Here is a 25,974-nt window from a genome sequence, read left to right as displayed (position 1 = left end):
TACAGCAGAAGAGACATGAATATGTGACACATAGGTGCACATATAGAGAATTAGCGTAGTGTTGAGTTGTTTTAATTTTTTCCAGTACCAATTTATAATTGTGTTTGTCCTGATTTTCTATATGATATGCCTTGTTACCTCTGTTTTTTTTTTTAGTGGAGGAACCATGTTGACCATTACTGGAACCAATCTGGCAACCATAAAGGAGCCTAAAATGAGAGCCAAGTATGGATCTGCCAAGTCAGAGAATGTAAGTGGTTGGACTCAGACACCCACAAACAGTTTTTATTGACAAAACAAACAAAAAAAAAAGAAGCAGTGACTTGACTTGGCAAGTGAGACAGAGAGAGAGCAGGAGAAGCTGATATAGACACACAGGTGCAGGTGTCTCTGTGGGCTGTCTCCCTCTCCCTCTTTCTGAAAAAACTAATTTTCAGGCGATACACACAGTCCTGGGACACTGAAGCAGGCGCACACACCTGACCCACCGGTCACACAGCCAAGGGCCCATTTTGTGTTTGTTTTTGATGTTGAATTTCCTTTTAGCAGTTTAACCTTTGAAATGTCAACCAGCAATAAAGCAGCTCTGGCAAATCCCCCTTTCTTCACCTAGCACCACAGGGCTTAGCCAACCTCTCTCTTCCTTCCGATCTCAGCTGCAAGTAAAAATATCCCCTCTTTGTTCTGTGTCCCTCTCTCTGCAGATATTTTTATTTTGGCTGATTAATGATTTTATTTATCAATAAACACACTTGTTCTGTGTCTTTGTGATTTTATGCATCATCTGTGTGTGGTCAGGTTAGTGTGTTACATATAGAGTATAATATAAGGCACTAACATGCAGTGAAACTATGCAGAGATCTCTTTAGCCATACAACATTATTGTTAACTTCAGGCTGACCTCTCCTGTGGTCCTCTGTGTCATTACAGTCTAATTTGTTCTCCGGTGACTGATGTAAGTGTTGAACCCCACAGGGGATTTCTAAATGATATCAACACTGATTACAACACTGATGGTATCAAGTCAGCCCTTTCCTCTTTATGTCATTATGGAGACATTTAATCACACATCACCTGTTCTAGTCACTGGAATATATTATGTATTTCAGGCAAACAGTATCTGTTGGCTGGGAAATTAAATAACCTCATCAGACTCAATTTAACTTCTGTCCCCTTTGTCCTTCTTTTATTTTCCTTCTTAATTTCCCCTTCATTCTTCCTTTCTCTTTCTGCTCCCTAGAACTGCACGGTTGTCAACAACACAGTAATGGTGTGTCTGGCGCCCTCTGTGGCCGGATCTGATAAGGGATTCTCTGAGGGCAGCAGCAGTCCTGATGAGATTGGCTTTGTCATGGATGACGTGCGCTCTTTGCTAGTGGTCAACGAGACTTTCAACTACCACCCGGACCCCGTGTTCGAACCTCTGAGCCCGTCTGGCATGCTGGAGCTGAAGCCCAGCTCACCACTCATACTTAAGGTAAACTAACCCTGTTTTGACCTTGTGCCTGGCTTTACTTTACACTCATTACAGTCTTTCTGTAATGAAAGACTTTGCCTCTTTTTTTCTTTTGTTTGTGTTTTCCCTTCTCTTGTCTTCACTACGTTTCTCTGCCATTTTCCTCTCTGTGCCATTCCAGTCATTTTTTCATTTCCAGTTTTTCTCCTTTCTTTATTCTTGCATCACCTTTCTCATTTCATTTCTGGACTGTACCCTTTCGTCTTTGACATGGAAGACCAGGTTTGGGTGGATAAATAGGGTTTTTATGTTTAAGTGAATCTGTCAGGATAAGGATTGTTGTGGTTTTACAACAAAGCAAAGGTTACTTTGTAAAGGTGTGGAAGCTCAGTCTTAAAATACCCCAGGACAGAAAAGGTTAGCAGAGCATTAGCACTGAGTCGACACACAGGAACGGCAGTAATAGTAGATAGCAGTGTGCCGGTAATTTTGAGTATTATCATCGGTGTTAAAATCTCAGTCATTCAAATAGTTGTTTTAGAACTTGCTGCAGTGACCTACCAGTCCAACACAGCTGATAAGACACTGACAGGCACTTGAAATGATTTGCTTAAACATTCTTAAATAGAAACTTTGCTCCCCCTTTGCTCTTGCTTGGAGAAGTTTTCTTTCAGATGTGCTTCAACCTTGAAAGATGTCATGTCACCTGCTGTCTCCACTACGCTTGGGGACCTTGAAGAAAAAAAAAAAAAAAGCTTTCAGAAATGCCCCATTCAAAACCAGGTGCAAAGGAAAGTAATGTGTATAAAGTGATCACATGCACTGCTATACCACATGCACAGATTTCTATCAGATAACTTCAAAAGAGAAACAGACATGTTTACTCTAAGTCATAGAGTTGATACACATTTGAATCCCAAGCGTATTTCCTCCAATTGTCTTTTGTCATTTCACCTCTCTCCTTGAACTTCAATGCCTTTCAGGAGCAAGTGGAAATTACCACGCAATTTCATGGAAATTTTAGAGTTGAAGACCCACGCTTTTCTCCATTGTACTTTTAAATAAAATTCTGATAGGCCCACCATGCCCTGAGTTTCCGAAATAAGCAGCACAGAAACAGCATCCTATTAAATAATTGCATAGAAATTAGGCGTTCATTGAGATTTTCCAGCAATTAATTCCTCCCACTCAGAAAAGCATAGTGAATTAGGATGAGGAGGGGCTAGAAGGGGAGAAGGGAGATTTCTGTAGAATTTATTTTTTTCCCAAAACTGTTATGTAAGCAACACATTTGTAGAGTCCCTGGACAACTTTTTTTTTTTTTTTACATGTGCCAGCCTATAGCCACCTGATCTGAGCCAAATAATCACTAATCACTCACTGTAAATATTACATTTTGCACATGATTCTTGTGTTTTGTTTTCTAATCGGTTATTGTTGAAATGGAAATTCTACATCACTTCTGTATGTTTTCCATTATTAAATAATTCATAATCTTGTTTGTGGACAGCATAATTCAGGTTTGGTCAGTTTCCATGAGATGGTGGTGTTATCTGGCACTATCAGACAAACACTGTTGCCATGGCTACCTGCAGCATAAAGTACCTTGCATGCTGATTTAGTATTGCTGACAGACACATCCCAGCTAATTAGGAACAGGGTGAATCCTTTTGCATTCATGTGCTATGATTATAAGTCCATTTGTTTAGACCTTATATAAGTAACCAAAGCGTGTGTGTGTGTGTCCATGTTTGTTTCCAGGGCCGTAACCTAATTCCTGCAGTCCCAGGAAATGCTAAGCTGAACTACACGGTGCTGATTGGGGAGACACCCTGTGTTCTCACCCTGTCTGAGAGCCAGCTGCTATGTGAATGGCCCAACCTGACCGGAGAGCACAAAGTCACTGTAAGTTCAACTTTAAAACTGTTTACTTAAGGTTTCCTAATTGTGTGATGTGTTTTTCTTTCTTACATCCAAACTACATCCAGAGTCATGCAAAACCTGAATATGAGCATCATCCCTCTGTAGGTTTCCACTTTCCTATCTGAAGTGCTTGTTATTTCATCATTCCTCCTCATTTTTTATTTCATTGTTGGATCTTCTGGATCTTTTGGCTTTAGCATTTCTTTCAGCCTCTCAGCCCGTCTTGTTCTATTGCTCCTGTTCTCTCTGCTGTTTCCATTGTGCCTTTTCATCCCTTTTATTTGTGTCAATGTACTTCCTGTCTTTTCATTCATTAATCTTATTCTTTCTTTCCCATCCATCAGACTTAAATCTCTTCAATTACTCTAGATTTCTCGTTTCCTATTTATATAGCTGCACAAACACATACAGTGCACATCCAATCTCTTATACCACTGCCAATGTTTGCAATTGCATTTATGTCTTTGACGCCTTTGATTGGTCTTGTTTGGCTGGCGTCGTCCTTGGGATTTGAACAGTACTGATATTCAATAGAGACCAAAAAAATAGCTGGTGGGCGTGAGAGGTCTGTGTCTATTTTTACCCTCCTCCATTTGGTGTTTTGTAGACATAAGACAGCTGAAAATGAAATAAAAGGAAAAACAAAGATGGGGAAAAACAGCCCAATGTTTTTCTTCACATTCTGCAAGCCAGAACTGTTATGATGTGATATAGTTGAAAAAGTCACGTGTATTTGTGTCACTGGCTCTAAAGGCAGCCCTATGACAAAACCCACCCAACCCCCACCCAGCCAAAAATGAAGGCTGTTGGTGTGTTTTAACCTGCATTTGGCTCAGCCAGACAGGTCTAGGTTTGCCAGTATAAATGTCATGTGGGATTTACCACTGGCACCTGGCATATTATATTGTGATTATATTGGAGTAGTTGTGGCAAGGTTTAGACATAGGGACATAGCTTTAATGTTGGTATTAATTTATTTTCAACTTGATATAATGAAAGTGTTTTACAGCTTTTTACTTGGAGCCCTGTCAAAACCTGCTGCAAACAGAGCTATGATTTTTGGCGTTTTGTGTGCATGTGTGGTGTCTCTTATCCAAAGAATGAAAGCAAACACAGATGTAACTTTTTCATTTATAGGTGCGTGTTGGAGGCTTTGAATACTCACCAGGGACCTTGCAGATCTACTCAGACAGCCTGCTTACGCTCCCTGCCATCATCGGTATCGGAGGAGGAGGCGGCCTGCTGTTGCTGGTTATCATTGTGGTGCTGATTGCTTATAAACGGAAGTCACGAGATGCTGACCGCACTCTGAAGCGGCTGCAGCTACAGATGGACAACCTGGAGTCCAGGGTGGCCCTTGAGTGCAAGGAAGGTGAGTTTGGACAAAACTGCCCATAACGGGGTGATACTAGCTGCTCAGCACTCAGACTTTCAGATTTCTGAGCATCTCCTACTTTCTTTTTATTTCTCCCTACATAACTTTATACTTTTCACGTTTCTAAATTTCTCCAACACACATAGCTTTCTATAAATTTGTAATTGCTGTACCACTCCCATTCAGTAGTCCTGTCCATTTCTTTTTCTGCTTTCTGCTCATTTCCCCCTCCCTCTCACTGCCAAATGTCCCCCTGCTGTTAGGTGGCAGCGTTGTCAGTGTGTATGTGCCCATGTGTGCGTGGGTGTTGGTTTGTTTCCAGAGGAGTACTTTGATCTAAGCCAGCCACCAGATGTTGGCTCTCCACCTCATGAGAGAGCTGCCTGGCTGGCCTCACTACCATCCACACTGAGAGATGGAGGTTAGTTAGACACAGGGCAAAGAGGTGCGAAAGTGAGGGATACTAAGGAGGGAGGGGTTTGGCAGTTACTAAATCAGGGAGCGAGACAGAGACTTACACAGCAGCACATTAGCATATATTCATTTGGCGGGAGACAGTATGGATCCAGTGAGAGCCTACAGATGCTGTTACTGGTTTGTCTGGCAAGAGAAAGAGAGAAGCAGATGGGGAGAAAAAGGAGAATACAGATCATCAGAACACATTTGTGTTAGAGATCACCTCATGCACTTTACATTGTTTTAGTAAACCTCAAATTTAAAAGTAACAGAATTTGATTGTATTTACTAAGTACGGATGTCATAAGGTGATCTACTAGGTTTGGTTTGATTTGACAGCCACATTGTGCAGGAAAATATCAATATTGGAGCAGACTTTCATCCATCCATTATCTGTTCACCTTATCTGACTTGCGCAAAAGGCAGGATACACCATGGACAGATAACCAATCAGCATAACCTCTTATGCTTTTCAACTGTGGGAGAAAGCTGGAGTACCTGGAGAAAATCCACCCTGACAAAGGCAGAATATGGAAACTCCACACAGAAAGACCTGGTGGAATGAGAGTTAAATGCTGAACTTTTTTTTGGATCATATTTAGTATTAAAGAATAGTCAAAATAAAAAATAATATTTCAGCACTGCATTTCAGTGAAGTTGGTGGCCTAAGCTAACAGAGGGAGAGGTAGGATAATCTTGCTAGTATGTGTAGGTCCCAAAATAAATCCTACTCTTTCTTATATTGCAACATTTTTTATCAAATCTTCCTTCCCTGGAAAACATAGGCAAACTGTTGAATAGCTAAAAGTTTCAACAGGCTCAGTGGCTTGTTTGTTTTGTTGAGTCAGAATTGTACCGGTCATCTGCTCAGATGGTTACTTTGTGTGTGCGCTTTACAACACTCCTAGTGACACACACACACACACTATCGGCTCTTTTGCAACTACTTAGGTGCACACACATACACAAAACACACACTGCAGGTCAAACAATGATTGGCTGGGGTTTGTGCTGTTGAGTCCAGATGCCCTGACCCTGTCTCTCCCCTGCTGTCACCACTGTCTGGAAAAAAGACAAGAGGATGGATGGAAGGAAGGGAGATGAATAGGTGGGTAACTTGTGAGAGAAGGAGGAGGCAGGAGTGCAGAGGTGAGATATGAAGATAGAGGGGGGATAAAGAAGGAAAGCTAATTCTAGATAAACATTTGGTTGTGGAAAGGAATGCGTGGACAAATATCAGGATAACATGGTGTGAAAAGAGACCAGGTGGGTAGAACATGTGGGAGAAGAACAAGGAGATAAATAAGGATGGTATAGATGGAAGGTGAACTGCCCTTTTTTTTAAAAAAAAATCACAGCCCAGAGGTTGCAGACAAGCAGAAAGATCGAGGAACAGAGAAGAAGCATTAAGGTAGAAAAATAAAGGCTGATTAGAGATGCAGAGAGGGAGATGGAGGGCATGAGGGAACTAACAAAAGGAAAATAAACAGAAAGATGGAGGGATGTAGCAGAGAAGACTCACCCACAGTGGGTAGAGAGACGTGACCTCTAAGATGTTGCTTAGAAGGGAATAGAGAGGGAGAAAAAAAGAGATAGGAAGAGAGGGATAGGGTGACAAGAGCCATCTGTTAGTCTGGGCTTTGGTTCATTATTTGTTTGGGTGGTGTATCTATGTGTTGGTGTATTTTGGATAACATTATAGGGCACATAGAGACACAAAGTCAAGCAAATGAAACCATATAGCTGTATAATTCCTTCTCTAGGTAGTTTTGATTTTATACAGTCTATATATATGTTATTATTTGCAAAATAAAGGTGTTTCACTAAAATCAGTAGGTATGTGCACAATTATGCATGATAGCAGTGGGAGAATGGATTTGATCCCATGTGTTTCCTCTAGATGTGACTTATGGACCCAATGGAGTATACAGAATGGAGTCAGAACACATAAAATGGAAAATGTGTAAAAACACTGACACATGCACTCACATAAATCATCTGGGCACTAGTGCGTGTGTTCAGATGTGGCGCAAGGCATGAAGTATGCGTGTGTGTTTGTGTGTTTGTGTGTGTGTGTGTGTGGTTGCAGGAGTAAAAGCATTTGAGGTGTCAGAATGTAATGTGTGTGTACTCACAGACTCATGTTCCTGTGTGCAATTCCATCCTGAACTCCCCTCCGGCCTCTGAGCACCAGAACACTTTCCTCTTTATCCTCCCTCCCCTCCTTCCTTCCATCTTTCTCTCCGCTCACAGCACTGAGCCATCACATAATGCTGCTTTTCACTGCTACTCCTCCACGTGCCTCTTTCTTTTCCTCCGCTTCTTTTCCCTCTCTAAAACATACAGTTTCTGAAAATCACAATGAGCGTGAATAGATGTGAATAGTTAAAGTAAAGATGAAGATTGGCTGCAGAGATGCAAGTGTTTTACTTTGGATTAGTCTGAATTCTACACCCTTTCCATTCTTTTATTTTGTGTCTCACCCTGCGTTCCTTATAAACACCAATCACAAGGTTCCCATTTCCCAGGGGTTTCTTTGCTGCAAGATGAAGAAATAAGTTTTACACTCATATAAGCAGTGATTTGCTTGGGATGAATAGAAGAAGAGAAACTGTAAGAGGCCTTAGTTATTAAAGCTACTGTATGTTTAAATTAGTACTTTGTGTTAGTACAGTAAACTTCATGATATCTTGGTAACTATCTCCTTGTGCCTTCCTTTGTGCAGCATTTGCAGAGCTACAGACAGACATCCATGAACTCACCCAGGAGCTGGACGGAGCAGGAATCCCTTTCTTGGACTACCGCACCTACGCCATGAGGGTCCTCTTCCCTGGGATTGAGGACCATCCTGTACTCAAGGAGATGGAGGTACGGGTCAGTAGTGAGCGCTCCACACACCAACACACACAGAATGAGTGAAAGTCGTTTGGATATGTGATTACAAATGAATTGTTTGAAGAAGTAAGGACTTTGATGAATAATGGGATGAAGTACTCATCATTCATCAAAATATCAACGTTTGTGATGCGGTTAAAAGGACGAGTTTTTATGATAGCTGAGGAAGTTGGATGAGAACAGTGTGTCTGAAATAAAAAGCTAAGCAGGTATCCATTGGAGTTTTTTGTTTTAATCTGTTTTAATCTTAAATTTACTGGAAGTTTTGGTGTTTTTTTTCTTTACCCACACTAATTTCTACAGTTCCAAAAAGGTTATTGCTTTTAAAGTTTGTCCAAACTTTGCTGGAGTTTGATCAGTGCATGTTCTAGAAGGCTTTAATTTCGATATATGTAAACTCCACTTTGAAGCCACAAGAAGTAAAAATATTAAACACTAACACAGCTTCTTTTAGTGGAAGGGAAACGCCATCAACTTTGAATTACTTCACTCAAAACGCAACATTTTACGGGCTAATTTTATGTCGGCAAGCTAGGGGACAGGAGATGAAACCGGTGTCTACAACAAGCAGCTACAACAGCTTCTTGGACAAAGAAAATATAACTAGGTATAAGAAACTTTCTGAGCAAGCTCCAGGTTGACGCAATGAAGTGAAGGGATGGATTTTGTAGAATGAGCAATGCCTGAGCTTCACTAAGACTTGGTGCAAGTGATAGATTGCCTCTGCAGGACTGAGCCTGGTTGAGGCTTCTGAAAAAGCAATGTTCACACGTTCAATAAAACACTCTCCCCTCTACTACTGCTTCTTTCTCAAGAGGGAACACTCTATCACTCACATGAGCCTGGGCTGTTTCAGTGGCCTGTGACGCTGTAATGCAGTACACACACATACTTCCATCATTTCTCTATGTACATGATATTCACATGGAAATACATGCTGACATGCATGTAAGGTGGCACCTGCAGGGATGAGGCTTTGAGACATGCAGTATCTGCTCATGCTATGAACTGTATTCCAAAGGGATAGTGTAGCGCAACATTGGATTTTCATTTGTATGGCCCAGGCAATCACGGGCCATAGTAGTGCACTAGCAGGCAGATCAATTTCTTATTACAGCATGAAGCTCACACTCTTACTTCAAACCTTTGTTTCTTTCCCTCTGAGGGGGAAGTTTGCCCGTTGCTTTGAGAGAGGAAGAGAACCGGTTGAAAGGGGAAGTGATGAGGGATACAGAGAGGTATAGGGAGAGAACCTGGCAAAGGCAGAGTGCACTGGGACAGTAATAGGTGGAAAGGCAGTGCAAACCTTGAAAGCCTTGTTTTATGGAAGTGGAAATGGCTTTAAAATGAATTTTTCTTTATGTATATTATTAAATTGTAACTATATTTGTGCATGTGAATGTGTGGCTTGTTTTTACAATTTACTTTTCAACAAATATTCCTCTCTCACAAATACACATTAATCCACTTCTCACCTGTAACTCACAACCAATTCTTTTCTTTCCCTTTCATTTTCCATCCCACCCACCCTGTCACCACAATCCTTTCTCTCATTACCCTGTCCCGTCTCCTTCAGGTCCCCGCCAATGTGGAGAAGGCCCTGACATTGTTCGGCCAGCTGCTGACCAAAAAGCACTTCTTGCTGACCTTCATCCGCACCCTGGAAGCTCAGCGGTCATTCTCCATGCGAGACCGGGGCAACGTGGCCTCCCTCATCATGACGGCACTGCAGGGGGAGATGGAGTATGCCACGGGCGTCCTTAAACAGCTCCTGTCTGACCTCATTGACAAAAACCTGGAGAGCAAGAACCACCCAAAACTCTTACTCAGGAGGTACAAAAGGAGGGGAGGGCAGGTTGAAACGGGCCCAGACTCTGCACAAAAACAATGTCACACATGCACAAATAGTTTCCCCACTGGGGGTTTAAGTTTAAGGTTACGTCCCTTAGTGTGTGTTGAGGCCTTTGTCTAACATACTCCTGGCTGGGATAGGATGTCCTTGAGAAAAGGCATCATACTCAGAGTGGGCACCTTGATCACATAGTTTTCCAAAAAAAAAAAAAACAACAGTGAAATGCAACAAAAAGTTTTGTTGCATTTCACTGTTCCCTATTTTTCTTTCCCTTATGTAGCTGTGGCAGTTGGTAGCAAAAATGGAAAAAGTTAGACTTGTTATTCTGCTAAAGTAAGAAGAAAACAGAAAATGATGTTTTGAGACAATGTTAAATGATTTGTTTGTATATAATACTGCTAAAGTTATGGAGGACCAAGAGTGGAAACAATGACCAAAGCTTGTAGAGTCATGTGTATGTGATGTTACCTTATCTTTATCTCTCAACCCTGTCAGTGTCAGAGTGGATTACACCCCTGAGCGCACACACACTCCAAGTGGAGCCACAGTCAGACCAAACCAAAGAAAGGTATAGGGAGGAGAACGAAGCAGGGATGGAAAAGGAAAGAGGAGGAGGATTTCCAAGGAAGTGTGTTAGGGACAGAGTGAGAAGGGATTGGTAAAGGTAAAATGAGTGGTGGAGGGAAAGAATGTAAGGTGAAAAGGCAGTGAGAGAAAGGTAGCAAAGGGAAGAAGGAAAGTGGTGATTGACAGTAACAGAAGGCAAAATGTCTGGAGGGATACTTGGGCTGAAGGCAAATTAATGGAGAGAGAAACATGGGGGGAGATGGAGAAGAGAAAGAAAGAAAGGAGGCTGCAGGAATGTAGAAAGGTGCAATGTGGAGAGAGTGTATATAGGCAGAGGGAATTAAGGGAACAAAAAATGAGCTAAGAAAGATACATGTATTTAAAGGAGGACACAATTAGAGAAATGGCCTGTCTCCAAATAAATTGGAATAAGACATTAAATGATAAAAAAGTTATGTTTTTTTTTTCTTTCCTCCTCCTCAGAGCGATATTTAATTAAAAATCTAATCAAATAAATGACTCTCAGCCAGTGTGCCTGTGTGAAGCCTTTTCCAATCCCCTGATGGGGCCTATGGTCACAACACGCCGTCCCTGCTAACTACACTAGCCTCGGGACCTGTTGTTAATAAGCTCAGCAATTATTACACATGGTTCGCTCAGTTTTGGTCTTTTTACAACCGTAGATGGGCTTTCGGATATTGTATTTTTAGACATAGACATAGACATAGACACTGAAAACAGGAGAGAGACTGATTTTTCATTTCCTATTATGAAGTGATGGCCATGTTTGATTGTACATCATAGGTTCACAGTCACTCACTGCATGTGGCCTTCAAGCTACATCACCCCCTCTTCCTGTAGTACATGTTTAAAAACTTTGCTGGGATACAGCTGCTCTGAATGAGATGACGTTGCCAGTCGCCCACTATCAAGTCCTGACATGCCCAAAAGCATGTTCTGTCCAGGTGTATTCGCCTCCTTCGTCCTCCAATCTTCCATTCCCTGTTGTCTCATCTTTCATCCGGTATATTTTGCTGACAGCCATGAGAGAAAGAAAAAACTGCTCCACATACATCAAACACCACTCAACAGTCAATTGGGGAGGCTTGTGGGAGCGTAGGAGTTCACGTCTCATTCCTGCTACAAGCCTCCGCTGCTTTCACTACCGCGTTGGCCTAGTTTTCAGTGTTTTCCTTCGTTCCCTTCCTGTTCCTCAACTGTCACAAAAGAAACAGGTTGACTCAAAAATCATAATATATTTCAATTTTGCGACAGAGCTAATGACAATAAAAAGAGTAATATGAAGCTATCCTTGTGTTTTTCCTAATGCGAAAAGGAAGGATTATGGAAAGCAAGAAGGTAAATTTGAGGACAGTGGCAAAGAGTGGAAAAAATAATCCGTTTTTTCAGCCCTCCCCCTTTTCCTCTACATACTGTCAGTCTCCTTTTCAGCTGTTTAACAAATTAGACACAATAAGGCCGTTAATTAGAATACCTTTTAATTGCTCTGTTTTTATTTCATTAGCCAGTTGTTCACGTGTATCTGCACAAGAGTGTGCACGTGCAGCGGTTCCCTTCATTACACGGCAGGTTTGTGATTAACGAGAGAAGTTAGCAAATTATACTAATTACTGTATTTTTAATGAAGATGAGTGAGTTTGCTTGGAGGGGGGAAATGTAAAGGGGGGGTGAAACAATGAAAGATATGGAGGGGTTTGTTTTGCCGAGTTAATTTGTTGGCACGTGAGGAGGGAGTGAAGGAGAGCAGGGAAAGGGGACGTTTGAAGACTAACTGCACAACAGCTGATAATGCCACATGCTGTCTTTGATGTGCTGGGGTGTATGTATTAAACACCTCCCCATGTGCTGAATGTGTTAGTTTGTGTCCACACCTCAGTGTTTGGGTGTTTTGTCGGTCTGGGGTGACTCCAGATCCTGCCAGTGTTTTGTGCAGAGGTTAATGTGCAGCTCAGTTATCTCACTTTTGTTTTCTTTCTCCCTCTTACTCTTCATTTGCATCCTTCGCTCTCTTCCCCCTTTTTTCTCATTCTCTTATTTTATTTCCCTTTCACCCTCAACCATGGCCTTTTTCTTTTTCGGTCTCCCTTCCTTTCATCTCTCGCCCAGAACGGAGTCAGTAGCTGAGAAGATGCTCACCAACTGGTTCACCTTCCTGCTTTACAAGTTCCTCAAGGTAAAACTGTCATACACACACACACACACACACACACACGCACACATATACATACATATATATATACAATGCTAATACAGCTGGTGCTAGGGAGTAGAAACATGCCTTACTAATACACACACAGCTGCAGCATTAGATAAGGCACAGGCAGCAGGCTGCCTATCCCATGCATCTGCTTTTCAGGAGGTAAATTCTCCTTTCTCAGAACTGAGGAATCTGCTAAGTCTGAACGTTGTTCGGATGCAGCTGGTCATGTTGTTGTGATTGCTGTTGCCTGTCGCACTAACCTGTCCTCTCTGGTACTTGTAGAGCCGAGAATTGTGTGTGTGTGTGTGTGTGTGTGTGTACATGAGACTGTAGGAGTGCCTTTGTGTTTATATCCCCTTTTAGAGCTTTGGGACTGAGCAAAAGAAGAAGCCAGAGATCTTACATAAATGAATTCTCTCATTTCCCTGTCTGTCTCTGTCTGTATATTTTCTTTCTCTTTTTGAATTTCTCTCCCTCTGATATGGAATCAGAGGGAATTATTGAGGCTTAAACTGTGCTAAATTCTTGTGTCCACACACACATTTTGCATGTTGAGACATCGCTGCAGCTAATCAGTTAGCAGCGGGGCCTTAAGCCCCCGCCAGGACAAGCATTCTGGTGGACAGCAATCCAGCCAAGCCCCCGGGGGTCTCAGTTAGCATCTGTGTTTCTGTGTGTGTGTGTGTGTGTGTGTGTGTGTTCAGCTCCACGTGGTGTTGGGATGTCTGTCTGCAACAGCTGTGTTTATGAACTTTAGACAAAAGAAAAACAACAGAGAAAGGGTAGGAAAAGGTGGGAAATTTGGGGGGGGTTAGAAGAGAGAAGGGAGGCAGGAGTGGTCATGCAGCGAAAAGAGAAAGGTTTAAAAATGAAAAAGGAACAAAGATTGCAAGCAAATGTGCGAGGGGTAAATGGATGGATTGGGCAAATGAATGCTGTAGCAAAGACTCGCTATAGCCAGCAGCAAGGTTACCAGCCTAGCTTTTATCTAACCTAAGTAATTCCACACCTCTCTTTCTCCTGAGTTTTAGGGGTCACATAAAAGAAGACTTGGAACAATTTCAAAGTTCAGCCAGGTGTGAATAGAGATGGGTAAGGTCAAGCAGTGGTTTAAAGGGAGGAAGGAGATGGACCTTTTACCTACCAAAGGGAACAGGTGTAAAAAAAAAAAAAAAGTTCCTTTTATCCATTAGCCTATTCTAAGAGTTCACTTGCTCTCTGGTGTGTCTGAGATAGTGGGGAGTCACATGGTAATAACTCTGTCTGTATTCTGCATGAGGCTTTGAGTAAAATTTCAGATTACTGTTTTAGGGTGCTGTGTGAAATGATATTCTTTTGATTAAATTAAAACGAATTTATTAGGAGACACTAGGAAAGTGAAGTCAAGACACAGAGCTGCAAAGCTAAATGTTCCCCAATTTTATAAACATTGAGTGTCCATACTTTTTTTGCACAGGTGCCATCTAAAGGAAACAGAAAAGCTGAGATGCACCATAGAGCTGCTTTGTATGCCACTAGACACGTCTGAAAGTGTGGTGTGTTTTCACCATAGGAGGCAGGCAGTGCTAGATTATCCCACAGAGTTCATCTGACAGCTCACCAAGATGACTGACATGCACTGATGCATGAACATGCCCAGCTGAGGAGCAGAGGGCAGTGTCTTTTCTGCCCCAGGCATGGACTTCCATATTGAAGCTTTGAAAGAGAAAAATGTGAATCACCGGTTAAACAGCATTCATTTGACCAATATCAACATTTGGAAATATGTTGTCAGATCAGTAATGGGGGCCACAGTCTATTCTTGCTTGGGCTTTTGTCACAGCTTTGGCAAGTATTCCTATAAAACTAAAGGTTAGCTTTCTGTTTCTTACTCAGTGCTCCTGGTTCTTGCCGGTCTGACTTCTTTTTAGCAATGATGTTGCATTAATTGGTCAGTATAATGTCATTAGTGCAAACAGGAAGCACAGCTACAAAGACTACAGAAAAGTCACAATAAACCAAAATTATCTTTTAAAGAGGAACCAAGAAGTCATATAGGCAGTCAGTGTCTTGTTGGCAGGATGGCCGTGTGGAAAAAGGTATAACAGGGAGAGAGCTGTGCTGAAGAGAGACGGAGGCCCAACATCCCAGCGCTCGTTGCCTGGTTGACACGTCTCGCACACCAAAGTGCTTCTCCAAGCGTTTTTTACCCCTCAGTCGTTAACCTTCTATTAACTCCTCCATCAATTGCCACTCACTCATACTCACACTTCCTCTGATTTCTCTCCTTCTCGCTCACTCACTCGAACACACATACAAGGAGGTTTATAAATGGTGTTTTTCCCCAAAGAAAAGACACAGGGGAGAGGCTTGAGTATGTAAGATGGTGTGTGTGTGTGTGTGTGTGTGTGTGTGTGTTGTGCTCTGTCAGTTTTCAGCACACTGTTAGCCAACACAGGCCATGACCTCGTCCTTTACAGCTCTGCCTGTGGTTCGCTCAAAGAAGATTAGAAATCTAATCAGAGAGTTGCTCTGCAAAACTATGCATTTCTTGCTGTTGTGTGCTTTTTGAGGTAAAGTTTCATCAGTTGTATTTGTAGTTTGTTTTTTAACAATCTCTCTGTCTTTGGCTTTCTCTCCCTTTTCTTTTTATCAATCTACTGTGCATCTTTCACATCCATCTGTCTCCCTCTCTTTTTCCGTTTCCAGGAGTGTGCCGGTGAGCCTCTCTTCATGCTGTACTGTGCCATGAAGCAGCAGATGGAAAAGGGACCCATCGACGCGATCACAGGAGAGGCCCGCTACTCCCTCAGTGAAGACAAACTCATCAGACAGCAGATTGACTACAAGACATTGGTCAGTATACACACATGCTAGGCTACATGGACACTTTGACCACATATTTTTTTGCTGGAGGAGAGTGTACAACAGATAATAGATGGAGCACATTGACACATGTTTAATATTCATTTTTTGGAAGCAGTTTTGTTAAAGGTCATATCTACCTTACTGTACTTGTGAATAAAAAGCTAAGCGTGCAGTGTTTCTTGGTTAAATATTGATTCTGAACTGCTGTATGAAGTGTTGGATTGCAGGTGAGAAATCATCACAGGGTCATGCTTCCCCACATCAATAGTTAGCGCTCCCAGTCTGTGCTGAATTCCTGGTCTTAATGTGGCCTGTGCATTTTGCCCTGTGACCTCCACTCCTGCAGACGCTGCACTGCGTGAACCCAGAGAATGAAAATGCTCCAGAGGTGACGGTGAAGAGCCTGAACTGTGACACAGTCACACAGGTGAAGGAGAAGCTGCTGGATGCTGTGTACAAGGGCACTCCATACTCCCAGAGACCAAAGGCCTCAGATATGGACTTGGGTGAGGAAAGGAAGAACTGCCACACGTACTACATATATATATATATATATATATATATATATATTTATATATATATATACATACACACACACACACACGCACACAAACCAAGTACAGGCATAGAGCACAGGTGTACTACTACAGGGGGTAAAGGAGGATTCATTTCAAGGGCTCTCTGAAGCAGGAGGGGGCCCTCAGACAGGAGAGGTGATTCTGTAGAAAAATAAATTCATATGAGCAGCCACAAGTCACTTCAATTTTCTATTTATACCCAATGTAAAGTGTATTAAGTCACTGAATCATGCTGTCTACATCCTTTTTGGCAGCACTTGACTTTGTTCGAAGGAGGAAGTTTTTTTGTGCAAATTAAGAGGTGTGCCCAAACAATGGCCACGTAATCTATCTATGCAATGCATGTCCTGTCTCTGTCTTTATTTCCTCAGGTTTAAAAAAAAATACAGCTTTAATTATATCTTGTTTGTGTGTGTGAGACAGAATGGCGGCAGGGCAGGATGGCTCGCATCATCCTTCAGGACGAGGATGTCACCACTAAGATTGACAATGACTGGAAGAGACTCAACACGCTGGCTCACTATCAGGTGCTGTATCCTGCTGCTCAGGCACAGAATTCAGTGCACATCCTTTACAATGTGACACATTTTAAATAAAAGAAATTTGAGCCCAGTGATCATTTGTGCGGTTATACTCTGTGGTCTTGCCACCGGACATTTCTGATCGGATCTTGAAAACCCTGTTTCAGGTGACAGATGGCTCAGTGATTGCCCTGGTGCCTAAACAGAACTCAGCCTACAACATCTCCAACTCCTCCACATTCACCAAGTCCCTCAGCAGATACGGTACGAGAGAAGGTGTGTGTGTGTGTGTGTGTTCTGTATGTACGTCAGTTTGTACAAGTGTATGTATGCATTCATTTGATCATTTTAACACTTTTTTCTGACATTTCCCACTTGTTTAATATTTTACAATTCCAACACTAATGTAAAAGACTCAAATTTAGAAGTAGATTGCAAATATATTTTAACAAGATATCAGAAAAGTAAAATGTATATATTAAATTCAGATGCATTCTGACTGACTGTGTTTTAATATTTAAAAATACAGTACTGCTCCCTGGAAGAACCATCAAACCAAACAGTGAACACTGATGAGTTCATATGGTTCATTTGGTGTTGGATTGTGTCACCTCTGATAAACTGGATAAACTTTTTTTTTTTTTTTTAAATACATTAGAAACTTTCATATTGCACCCACTGAAACTACTTAAGTAAAAACACACAAAGAATCATCATCATGTACACACTTAAGCAGTGGTTGAGAATAGAAATTGTGGTTATCAAGACAACTTTTCAGCCAAATTTCCATCATCCATGCCCAAGAGGATGGCACTCTGTCAACAGCAGAGTGTGATACTGGGTTTGTGTCAGCTCTTTTTTTACTCACAACCTGTTTGTCACTGCTCACTTCTGTCTGTTTGACGACATTTATACCTGGCATATCTATTTGCTGTATAATAAAAGACTAATCAAAGACCCCATATTAGCAAACTGTAAAGAATGTTCTTTACCAGTCTGTGCACTGAAGCCACTGAAATATTTAAATTATTTGATGTGTTCATTCAAGCAAGAAAGCACACAAGCAGGTGTCAGGTACCAAAGAAAACAACACTCACACCTGCACACTTCAGCTTCTTCTTGTGCTATTGTACCATGTGTTGTCTGCCAAATGCTACTTTATGGTAGAACACTGTCAAGATGCTGTTTATGCCCTCCATGTGAGCATGACTGCTTTATCATTTAGCCAAGTTGTGCTGTTATGTTGCAGACATACGCTTGCGTCAGCCTCTGGTTATGTGCACATTGCATTTTGGGTGATCCCTTATCCCTTCCCCTTCCTGAGGTCATGGTTGGTCACAGCACAGCTTGGCAAAGCTATGTGATCCAATGGAGTTTGGCAAGAAAATGCATTTACCTCCATGTTTTGAGTGCATGAAGCAGTCTGCATTTTGCAAAGGAACAACATGAATTTGCTTAAATGAGATTCATTTTAAGCCAAATAAATGTCATCCAGCTACATCAAATCCAAACACTGTCCAGATACCACTGGGCTCATGGTAAAAAAGAGAGAGATGGAAAAAAGTGATGGTGAGGAACAGAGGTCCAGCAGTTATGTGTTGGACCTTGGTTCTTCATGTCTTCACTGAGCTCTGCCACTGTGGCATGCACATAATACTCAATAGCACCTTCATCACACTTACTCTGCACTTCCCTGGACCACATTCTCTCCTGACATTTGGAACTTCTCAATCCCTGCCTGCTTTGTCACACAAGTGACAAGCATTCAAACTGAAGGCCTAATGCTCTGTGTCACCAAAATAGGGGATCACTGTCCAACAAATGCAGGAGGGGAGGGAGCAGGGGAGAGAGTGACAGACAAATTTATTTTGGAATGAAAGAGTGACATGCAAGTAGAAGAAGCCGTCACCTTTCAGAAACACTTTTAACTTCACACAGAGAAGTTTCTCTCTGTAGCTGCCTGAAATTTCTTATTCATGTTTTTCTACCAGAGTAGCTTAAATTGGCTCCCTTAAAATGTTAATTAAGAGAAAAATAATATCTGTGTAAACTACTGGCACTAAGTTATGGGGCAGCTGATTACTTACATATGTAATCAGATTATATTTTCTCTTTTCAACCAGAGGTCCCTGGTTCAGACCAATAGCAAGCACCAACCCTGCTGCAGTGAGAGAGCAAAAAACTGCCTTCTGGTTAAAATGACATTAGATTTATTGTAATTAGATTGCACTTCATTATAAGATTTCTCTCCACAAGTTTTTAATATACTCAGATAATATTGCAGACAGAGCTCCAGAGCAGCGAATTCTGCACAACATTGACCTCTGAACTTCCTAAAGGCTGAACACCATCTTGAGCCCCTCTTAACCTAAGCACCTTCTTATCTTTCAACACTTGTTTTAAAAAGTATAAACTAATATGTCTCAACACACCTTTTCAGCTTCATATTTTCTAATGTTCTTTCTATTAGTTTTGGTCCTTTCATTCACCTTTCCTCCATCCTCTTCCTCCTCCTCACAGAGAGCATGCTGAGGACAGCAAGCAGTCCAGATAGCTTACGCTCCCGAACTCCCATGATCACCCCCGACCTCGAGAGTGGCACCAAACTGTGGCATCTGGTCAAGAACCATGACCACTCAGATCAGAGAGAAGGGGACAGAGGGAGCAAGATGGTCTCTGAAATCTACCTGACCAGACTGCTGGCCACCAAGGTACAGGAATGTGTATATTCACATACATCCTTCCTAAACCTCACTCCACCACTTCCTTGTCATCTATCCCACTTCTAGCAGCAGCCTCAATTGACCTTTGTTTGGTGGTGGTCTCAAAGCTCATTAATATTTTTCATAACCTTTTGCACAAAGACACACATATGCACAGGATTGAGTGTATGTTTCTTAATTAGGAGGTTGACCTTTGACTATTGAGCTGTTGGGTTGATTACTGGGCCCTCTGTTGGTGGCCTCAGGGCTTTTATGCTCAGGCCTTCACTGTGCGATCATTACTCACCAAATTCTTCCACATCCTCCAGACCAAGCTATGAAGCCCATACTCAGGTACTTTGTGCAGCCTGTGCCTGTAGGTGATGATCTAAAAGGTTATTTGGAGTCAGCCCCAGTTTTTGTGTTTATGTCCTGGAGAAACAGCGATGAGTCACGGTTTGTTTCATCCCCCGGTTTTGTTTCTGCTTCGAAGTCACTTGAGGGAGTTTTGTGAAGGTTGGTTAGGGATGGTCTTGTGTATGGTCTAAAGCTTAAATATCCTGCAAAATAAGAGCTGTAACTTTTCATATCTCACATTTTCCACATTAAACTTTTAATTAAATAAATAAGAGCAAATTTAAAATAACATGAAAAAACATATTAGGATTAACAGTCCTACATGGTTATTTATCTCCCCAGGAAACTGAAATGTCCACAGAGAAAATAACTTTTTGATGTTTGTTTTTGCCTTATGTCCCCACTTCACTGCCAACTCAAGAAAGCACACAAAGCAATTATGGAAAAAAAAAACAAGCCCCCTTTTTTTTTTTTTTTTTGCAAATTTCCTCTGAAACAAGGCTAGTTCTCTCCTCTGAGCCATGCACTCAATCATTAACATAAAATAACATAAAAATAGAGTCATTAACACCACTTTCTTTGAGTATGCTGTATGCAACTGCGTGCATTGGCTGTGTGCAGGGACACAACAAGGGTACAGACAGAATAGCTTGCCTCAAGAAACGCCAAATTAGCTAATTTTAGGTCCAAGAAATAATAAATGTCTGACATTAACTTATGAAAAAGTGAGAAATAAATATGGTTCAAGTATATAAATCTACTGATAGTTGGCAACTCTCTCTCCTCAGCCTACAGTGTATAAACAGAATACACAGCTACCAAGCTCCACCATAATTGTGCTACATAACCATACACATTAAGCAATACCTTCTAAACACAAACTTAGAAACCACCTACACGGTCGACAGACAGTGTTAGACTTTTGCTCTCATTTGCAAATGCTAACTATCTTGGTGATTCAGCTCACCCTGATAGTACAGGGGAGACCTGATGTTTCACTCATTAGCTCTAGATTTCCATTGTTCAAGCTCTAGGTAGGAAAGTGCAAGGTTAGCGACGTCAGTGCTGCCTCGATTGGGAAATGATTAACATGCAAGCCAGAGGAAGACAATGGGTGGAATGTGGAGCGCTGCAGTTTGTTCTCATTTATTACAGCCCCCACAGCTTTGTGTGTTTAGGAAGCTGATTTGTCGCTGTGTGAATGTATACAAAACTGCACATTCAACTTCTGGCTGATTTGAATAAGATTTTCTAAAAGGTGGCCTGGATGCTTGAAGATGGAAGGGAGGAAGGTGGTGAACGCTTGTGGGAAATATCACATCATTTCAACTTCACATGAGTTCGCAAGTGTTCAGAATCTCCAGGAGTTGTGTGATGTGGTGCGAAAATACCGCAGAACAGCCTCAGGCTTAACTCTCACTGGGGCCCATCCTAAATACTGTAGAAACACTCAGCATTCAGCATCATCACAAACTCTCAGAAAGTTGGAGTTCTAAAAGCAAAGCACTGTCATTCTCAAACAGCTGCTGCTGACAGACATCGCCTACAGCGAGACCATCACCCGCAAAGAGGAATGTGCAGGCAGAGGCTAAGGTTTAATGGTGCTCTAACTCGACAGCTCAGTACTTAATAAAGTGTAACTAACAAGAATACTTTACATTTAAGGTAAAAATAAATGTATAGATGCAGAAGACCAATTTCTGTTCCTTAAAGTCATTTTCTTTCAAATGTTGTGTACTCTTGAAGGCTCCTATATCCCATTGGCTTTTAAATCACAACACTGCAGTGCGCATTAGAAAGTCTGTTAAATCCTGATATATCTGTGAGCATGCAGAAGGAAAGTCAAAATGTTTTTCTTTCTGCTACTCAGGGTACGCTCCAGAAGTTTGTTGATGACCTGTTTGAGACCATCTTCAGCACAGCACACAGAGGCAGTGCCCTGCCTCTCGCCATTAAGTACATGTTCGACTTCTTGGACGAGCAGGCAGACAAACACTGCATATCAGACCCGGATGTGCGGCACACTTGGAAGAGCAACTGGTGAGTTTGAACATCCACATGCCATGAAGGGACACCGCTGGGAGTTTTTTGGTAGCTGGTTTGTGGGTTGTTGTTGTGAAAAAGCTGCTGTAGGAAAAAAATGTGAACTGTAAGCTGGCGACTACACAGCTCTTTTACACTGACAGTGTAGCAGAGTGTACAGAATTTTTATTTCCCCTGCCTCTGGTGTTTTATCAGTGACTCCTCCTTTGTTGGGGCAGTATGTGTATGCAACATCATTCATTGCAGTCCTCTATGCACCTTAGCAGCTTGTAAAGTCCATCTAACTCTTCCTCTCTCTCTATTCCGCCTCATTCCTGTTTTGCCCCTCGATCCCTCCAGTCTCCCACTGAGGTTCTGGGTGAATGTGATCAAGAACCCGCAGTTTGTATTTGACATCCACAAGAACAGCATTACAGATGCCTGCTTGTCTGTGGTGGCTCAGACCTTCATGGATTCGTGTTCAACTTCAGAGCACAAACTAGGGAAGGACTCACCTTCAAACAAGTTGCTCTACGCAAAAGACATCCCCAACTATAAGAACTGGGTAGAAAGGTACATGACAATGTTAAATTTGTTTTGTCATTTCTTTGACTTTTTACATCAAATTTGCAAGATTTTACCTTTTTGTTTTTTCTTTGGTGTTCATTTTCCCAGGTACTACTCTGACATCTCCAGGATGCCGGCCATTAGCGACCAGGACATGAGTGCCTACCTGGCGGAGCAGTCACGTCTGCATGCCAACCAGTTCAACAGTATGTCAGCCCTTCACGAGATCTACACCTACATCGTCAAGTACAAGGACGAGGTGAGATAATTCTATGTGATAACTACTCACAGTTTTTCTTCAACAGAAATACAGTTTTCATTGACTTCCGGCAGATTTTTCACATTAGGGGTCCTTTAGTCTGCCTTTTATTGACAGACCATTAATATGAAAAATCTACTGGAACTGCTGTGTTTCATCAACAACTGCTTAATATTGCTCTGAGAGAAATGTGGACAAACTGGGCTTCACAGGTGGACAAACAGGTATTTCTGTTAAAGATAGAAACTCTGAGCAGCAGTGTGGCGACTGACACGACTCTGTTCTGGTAATGATGGAATTAGTGCTGTGGAAATGGACATTACGACGTGAGCTGTAGTTGAAAGTTATAGTTAATGCCATCAACTTCACTGGACTTACCAGGGTTTATGAGAATTTCTGGTCTGTATCAAATATGAAAGAGCCCGCTTTGTTTGGGAGAACATACACATTTGTTTTGTTCACTGACTTTTTCCCTTTTCTTCAGATCTTGTCAGCTTTGGAGCGGGACGAGCAGGCGAGGAGACAGAGACTGAGGAGCAAGCTGGAGCAGGTCATCGACACAATGGCCCTGACCAGCTGAGGACCATCCTGCACCTACACCTCTTCCTTCTCTTCCCTCGTCCTCTCCATCTGTCTCTCTCCCTTGCTCCTCTCATCCAGGCAACAAACAAAAATCCAACCCCCAACAGTACAACAGACGAACTGCAAAATGACTAAAGCAGTAAACTGCAAAATGGGGGGGTTCGGCAGAGATGGGCGGGCCTGTGTACGCTTACATGTGTATGTGTGTGTGTTTGTGTGCGGCCCCATGCAGTGGGGGCCCCATGCGTGTCTTTGTGAGTGACTGGGACACCGGACGTTTTCACACATACATACGTGGAGAAACATGTCAGCTGACAGCATCATTATTGTGGATGTTGGTGTTTGTGGTTTCCTTCATTTTGATTTCAGGAGTTTTGTTGGGATGAAGCGACTGTCAGAAAAGAAACAGTGGAAGCCTGGAAAGGAACTCCAAATATGGCATCACTGGCACGATGGACCAATCTGTGACGAGCCAGTGGAGAGAGGCTCTCTCGGTCATGTGACTCCAAGATGTGTCGCACTTTTACAGGATGTTAGTTTTTTGTTTTTTTTTTGTTTGTTTGTTTTTTTTTTTGTATAAATGTAATCAACTGCCCACTCTCTGATCTCTCGCCACTTGTATTACTGCTGAATTTGCACAATTTACAGAAACATTACAAAGGAAGACTATATAGATATTATATATAAATACAGCTACATTTTTAAAGAAAGATTAGGGAGAAAAAAAATGTTTTCCTTTTCATCATAAATCAACAAACCATAAAAATACAACAATAAAACATAATTTGATATTTCAAGTACAAGAAAAACAATGGAGAAAAAAAAACTACGAAAAAGAAACAAAAAAGTCGTACTGTGCCATGTTTTCTTTGAATGTTGTTTAGTGCAAAGACATTTTGTTAGATGGAATGTGCAACCGTATGAGTTTAAATATGAACATGCCTAGTGACTGAAAAGAATTGTTCGAGTAAAGACCCCATCATGAGATCCTTGTTGAAAATGGCGGGAAATGAGACGTCACATGCAGCTGTCTGTCTCCAGGAGTTTGGACAGTTAATGGTGTCATGGTGATAACATGAAGTTGCTGTTGTTTCTAATTCAATCAGTGCAATCTTTTGGTTTCAGGAAACCAAATATATACTCGCAGGATTGTTGCTTTACCATGGCCATGTCGGTGTCTGCCTCCACAGATGATTCTTTTCGTAAAGGGTCAAGAAGTGACAATTTAGTGGACTATGGTACCTTGACTGAACAATGAAGTAGCTACATTGCACTACCTGAAATATTCCCATTTGCCCCCTTTACCATGTAGCCAGCATAGCTAACTGTTAGGATTCCACATGCCCTGGATTTGTGTTAACCATCCCTTGAAGGGTCTGGTTTTCGGACACAGTCCTGTAAGAGTAAAGCCAAAGTCTCTGCCCTCAGACTCTGTTTACGTTCTTACAGGAGCCACAATTAGGTCAGGCGGAGCTTAGCCCAGCCTCTCAGTGCTGAAACAAAGTGAGAAAAGCTGTTATGAGCCAAAAGCCATTTTTTTCCCCCATTTTCTCAATGTTAATACCCAAATAGAGGGGCATGGAAAAGATATACTGAGTGTTTCTCTCCACCTTTAACCTATCTATTTGAGACAGGGGTATTAGCTTGTTATCCATGGAAGAGGGGATATAAAAAGATACAGAGGTGAGACACCTTTGTTCATTAGCTACACAAGGCTGAGTAATCCTCCCCTTAGCCTGCAGCTCTTGTTTCAAACTAGCCTATTGCCGTGTGTGGCTTAAGCTTTTTTTATTATCGCTCTCTTAAGAGGATTTCTTTGTTTCCCTTTTTTGAAGTCTTGAAGTCATAGTATTTGACTTTGTGGTGAGAGATAATGTTTTCTGATTTTCTTTTCTTTTCCTGCTTGCCGAAAAACCAAACTGTGGTCTGTATAATGATTTTGTTGCTGTTTTCATTTGTAAATTGTATACTTTTTCATGATGAACAAAAGCTGTTTGCCATTTTTTTAATCAGGTTCTTTTGATTGTTTTTGTCTTTTTCTTTTCAACATGTAAATTGTACATTTTACGGTACACAGAAGACAAAATTCTCTTCGGTTTGCCTGAAGTTGAAGTACTTGACGGAACTCAAGGTTTATTTTCCTGATCTTGAGGATCAAAATGAAATTGTTGCATCAGATAAGCATCTGTGTATTTGTGATGGAAATGTGACTTGCTGCTTTAACTCTTGTACCTTGTTTTTCTATCAACCAGTAGGGCTGTCATTTTATGCTGATCATAAATGCTGTCATTGTCCATTTTTATGCCAGGTCCCTTAAAAAAAAAAAAAAAAAAAAGGCCTCTCAAATCCAAGACTAGTGAGCGCACTTCCCAAATTGTCAACCCATCATGTCTGACATGTGGCATTGCTTGCTTGAGCTGCATATGAGCCTACTGCAACTGGATACCTGTCGGGGCTTGATAGTCCACTCTGCCCCACCAATACCCAGTCATGAGGGACTGTACTGCCCATCTTGTGTTGGCTGCACAAATGAACTCATTGCTCTTAGCTACATATGTGAAAAAGAGTACTGCAAAACCTTCACCAAAATATTTTTAGCCTACCATATCAACATTTTAGACATGATTTTCTTTCATTATACAGCTGACTTATTGCTGTATTGGTATATTTTGGTGCTCTTGCTATAGATCATGTGGCAATGAAGAAGGTGACTGCTGGTGTCACACCCTTGAATGATGTGTGTGTGTACAATGTACAGCAGGGACAAATCCATTCAGGCCCTACAGAGGCACAG

At 41.7% G+C, this 25,974-nt stretch overlaps 1 protein-coding gene across 5 annotated transcripts in view; it reads left to right on the top strand.

Moving 5' to 3' along the window:
- plxna1b (plexin A1b) overlaps nucleotides 1–25,515 on the top strand; it is a 179,141-nt gene extending 153,626 nt beyond the window's left edge. For 2 of the 5 annotated variants that reach the window (XM_026306156.2, XM_026306157.2), the window contains 16 exons: nucleotides 157–250; nucleotides 1,241–1,477; nucleotides 3,218–3,361; nucleotides 4,517–4,751; nucleotides 7,936–8,084; nucleotides 9,682–9,938; nucleotides 12,652–12,718; nucleotides 15,434–15,580; nucleotides 15,939–16,098; nucleotides 16,594–16,697; nucleotides 16,859–16,967; nucleotides 19,212–19,402; nucleotides 21,621–21,790; nucleotides 22,133–22,345; nucleotides 22,448–22,598; nucleotides 23,083–25,515. In XM_026306156.2, the coding sequence (XP_026161941.1) occupies nucleotides 157–250; nucleotides 1,241–1,477; nucleotides 3,218–3,361; nucleotides 4,517–4,751; nucleotides 7,936–8,084; nucleotides 9,682–9,938; nucleotides 12,652–12,718; nucleotides 15,434–15,580; nucleotides 15,939–16,098; nucleotides 16,594–16,697; nucleotides 16,859–16,967; nucleotides 19,212–19,402; nucleotides 21,621–21,790; nucleotides 22,133–22,345; nucleotides 22,448–22,598; nucleotides 23,083–23,178 (2,524 nt within the window). In that variant the 3' untranslated portion in view covers nucleotides 23,179–25,515. The remainder of the gene's footprint in view (nucleotides 1–156; nucleotides 251–1,240; nucleotides 1,478–3,217; nucleotides 3,362–4,516; nucleotides 4,752–7,935; nucleotides 8,085–9,681; nucleotides 9,939–12,651; nucleotides 12,719–15,433; nucleotides 15,581–15,938; nucleotides 16,099–16,593; nucleotides 16,698–16,858; nucleotides 16,968–19,211; nucleotides 19,403–21,620; nucleotides 21,791–22,132; nucleotides 22,346–22,447; nucleotides 22,599–23,082) is intronic. The other 3 variants (XM_026306158.2, XM_026306159.2, XM_026306160.2) reach the window with 3 other exon arrangements.
- The last annotated feature ends 459 nt before the right edge of the window (nucleotides 25,516–25,974 follow it).

The sequence above is a fragment of the Mastacembelus armatus genome, chromosome 5 (assembly GCF_900324485.2).
Source record: "Mastacembelus armatus chromosome 5, fMasArm1.2, whole genome shotgun sequence".
In the NCBI taxonomy this organism is placed as follows: Eukaryota; Metazoa; Chordata; class Actinopteri; order Synbranchiformes; family Mastacembelidae; genus Mastacembelus; species Mastacembelus armatus.
Note: the sequence above shows the minus strand (reverse complement) of the source record. Positions and strands in the feature narration are given on the sequence as shown.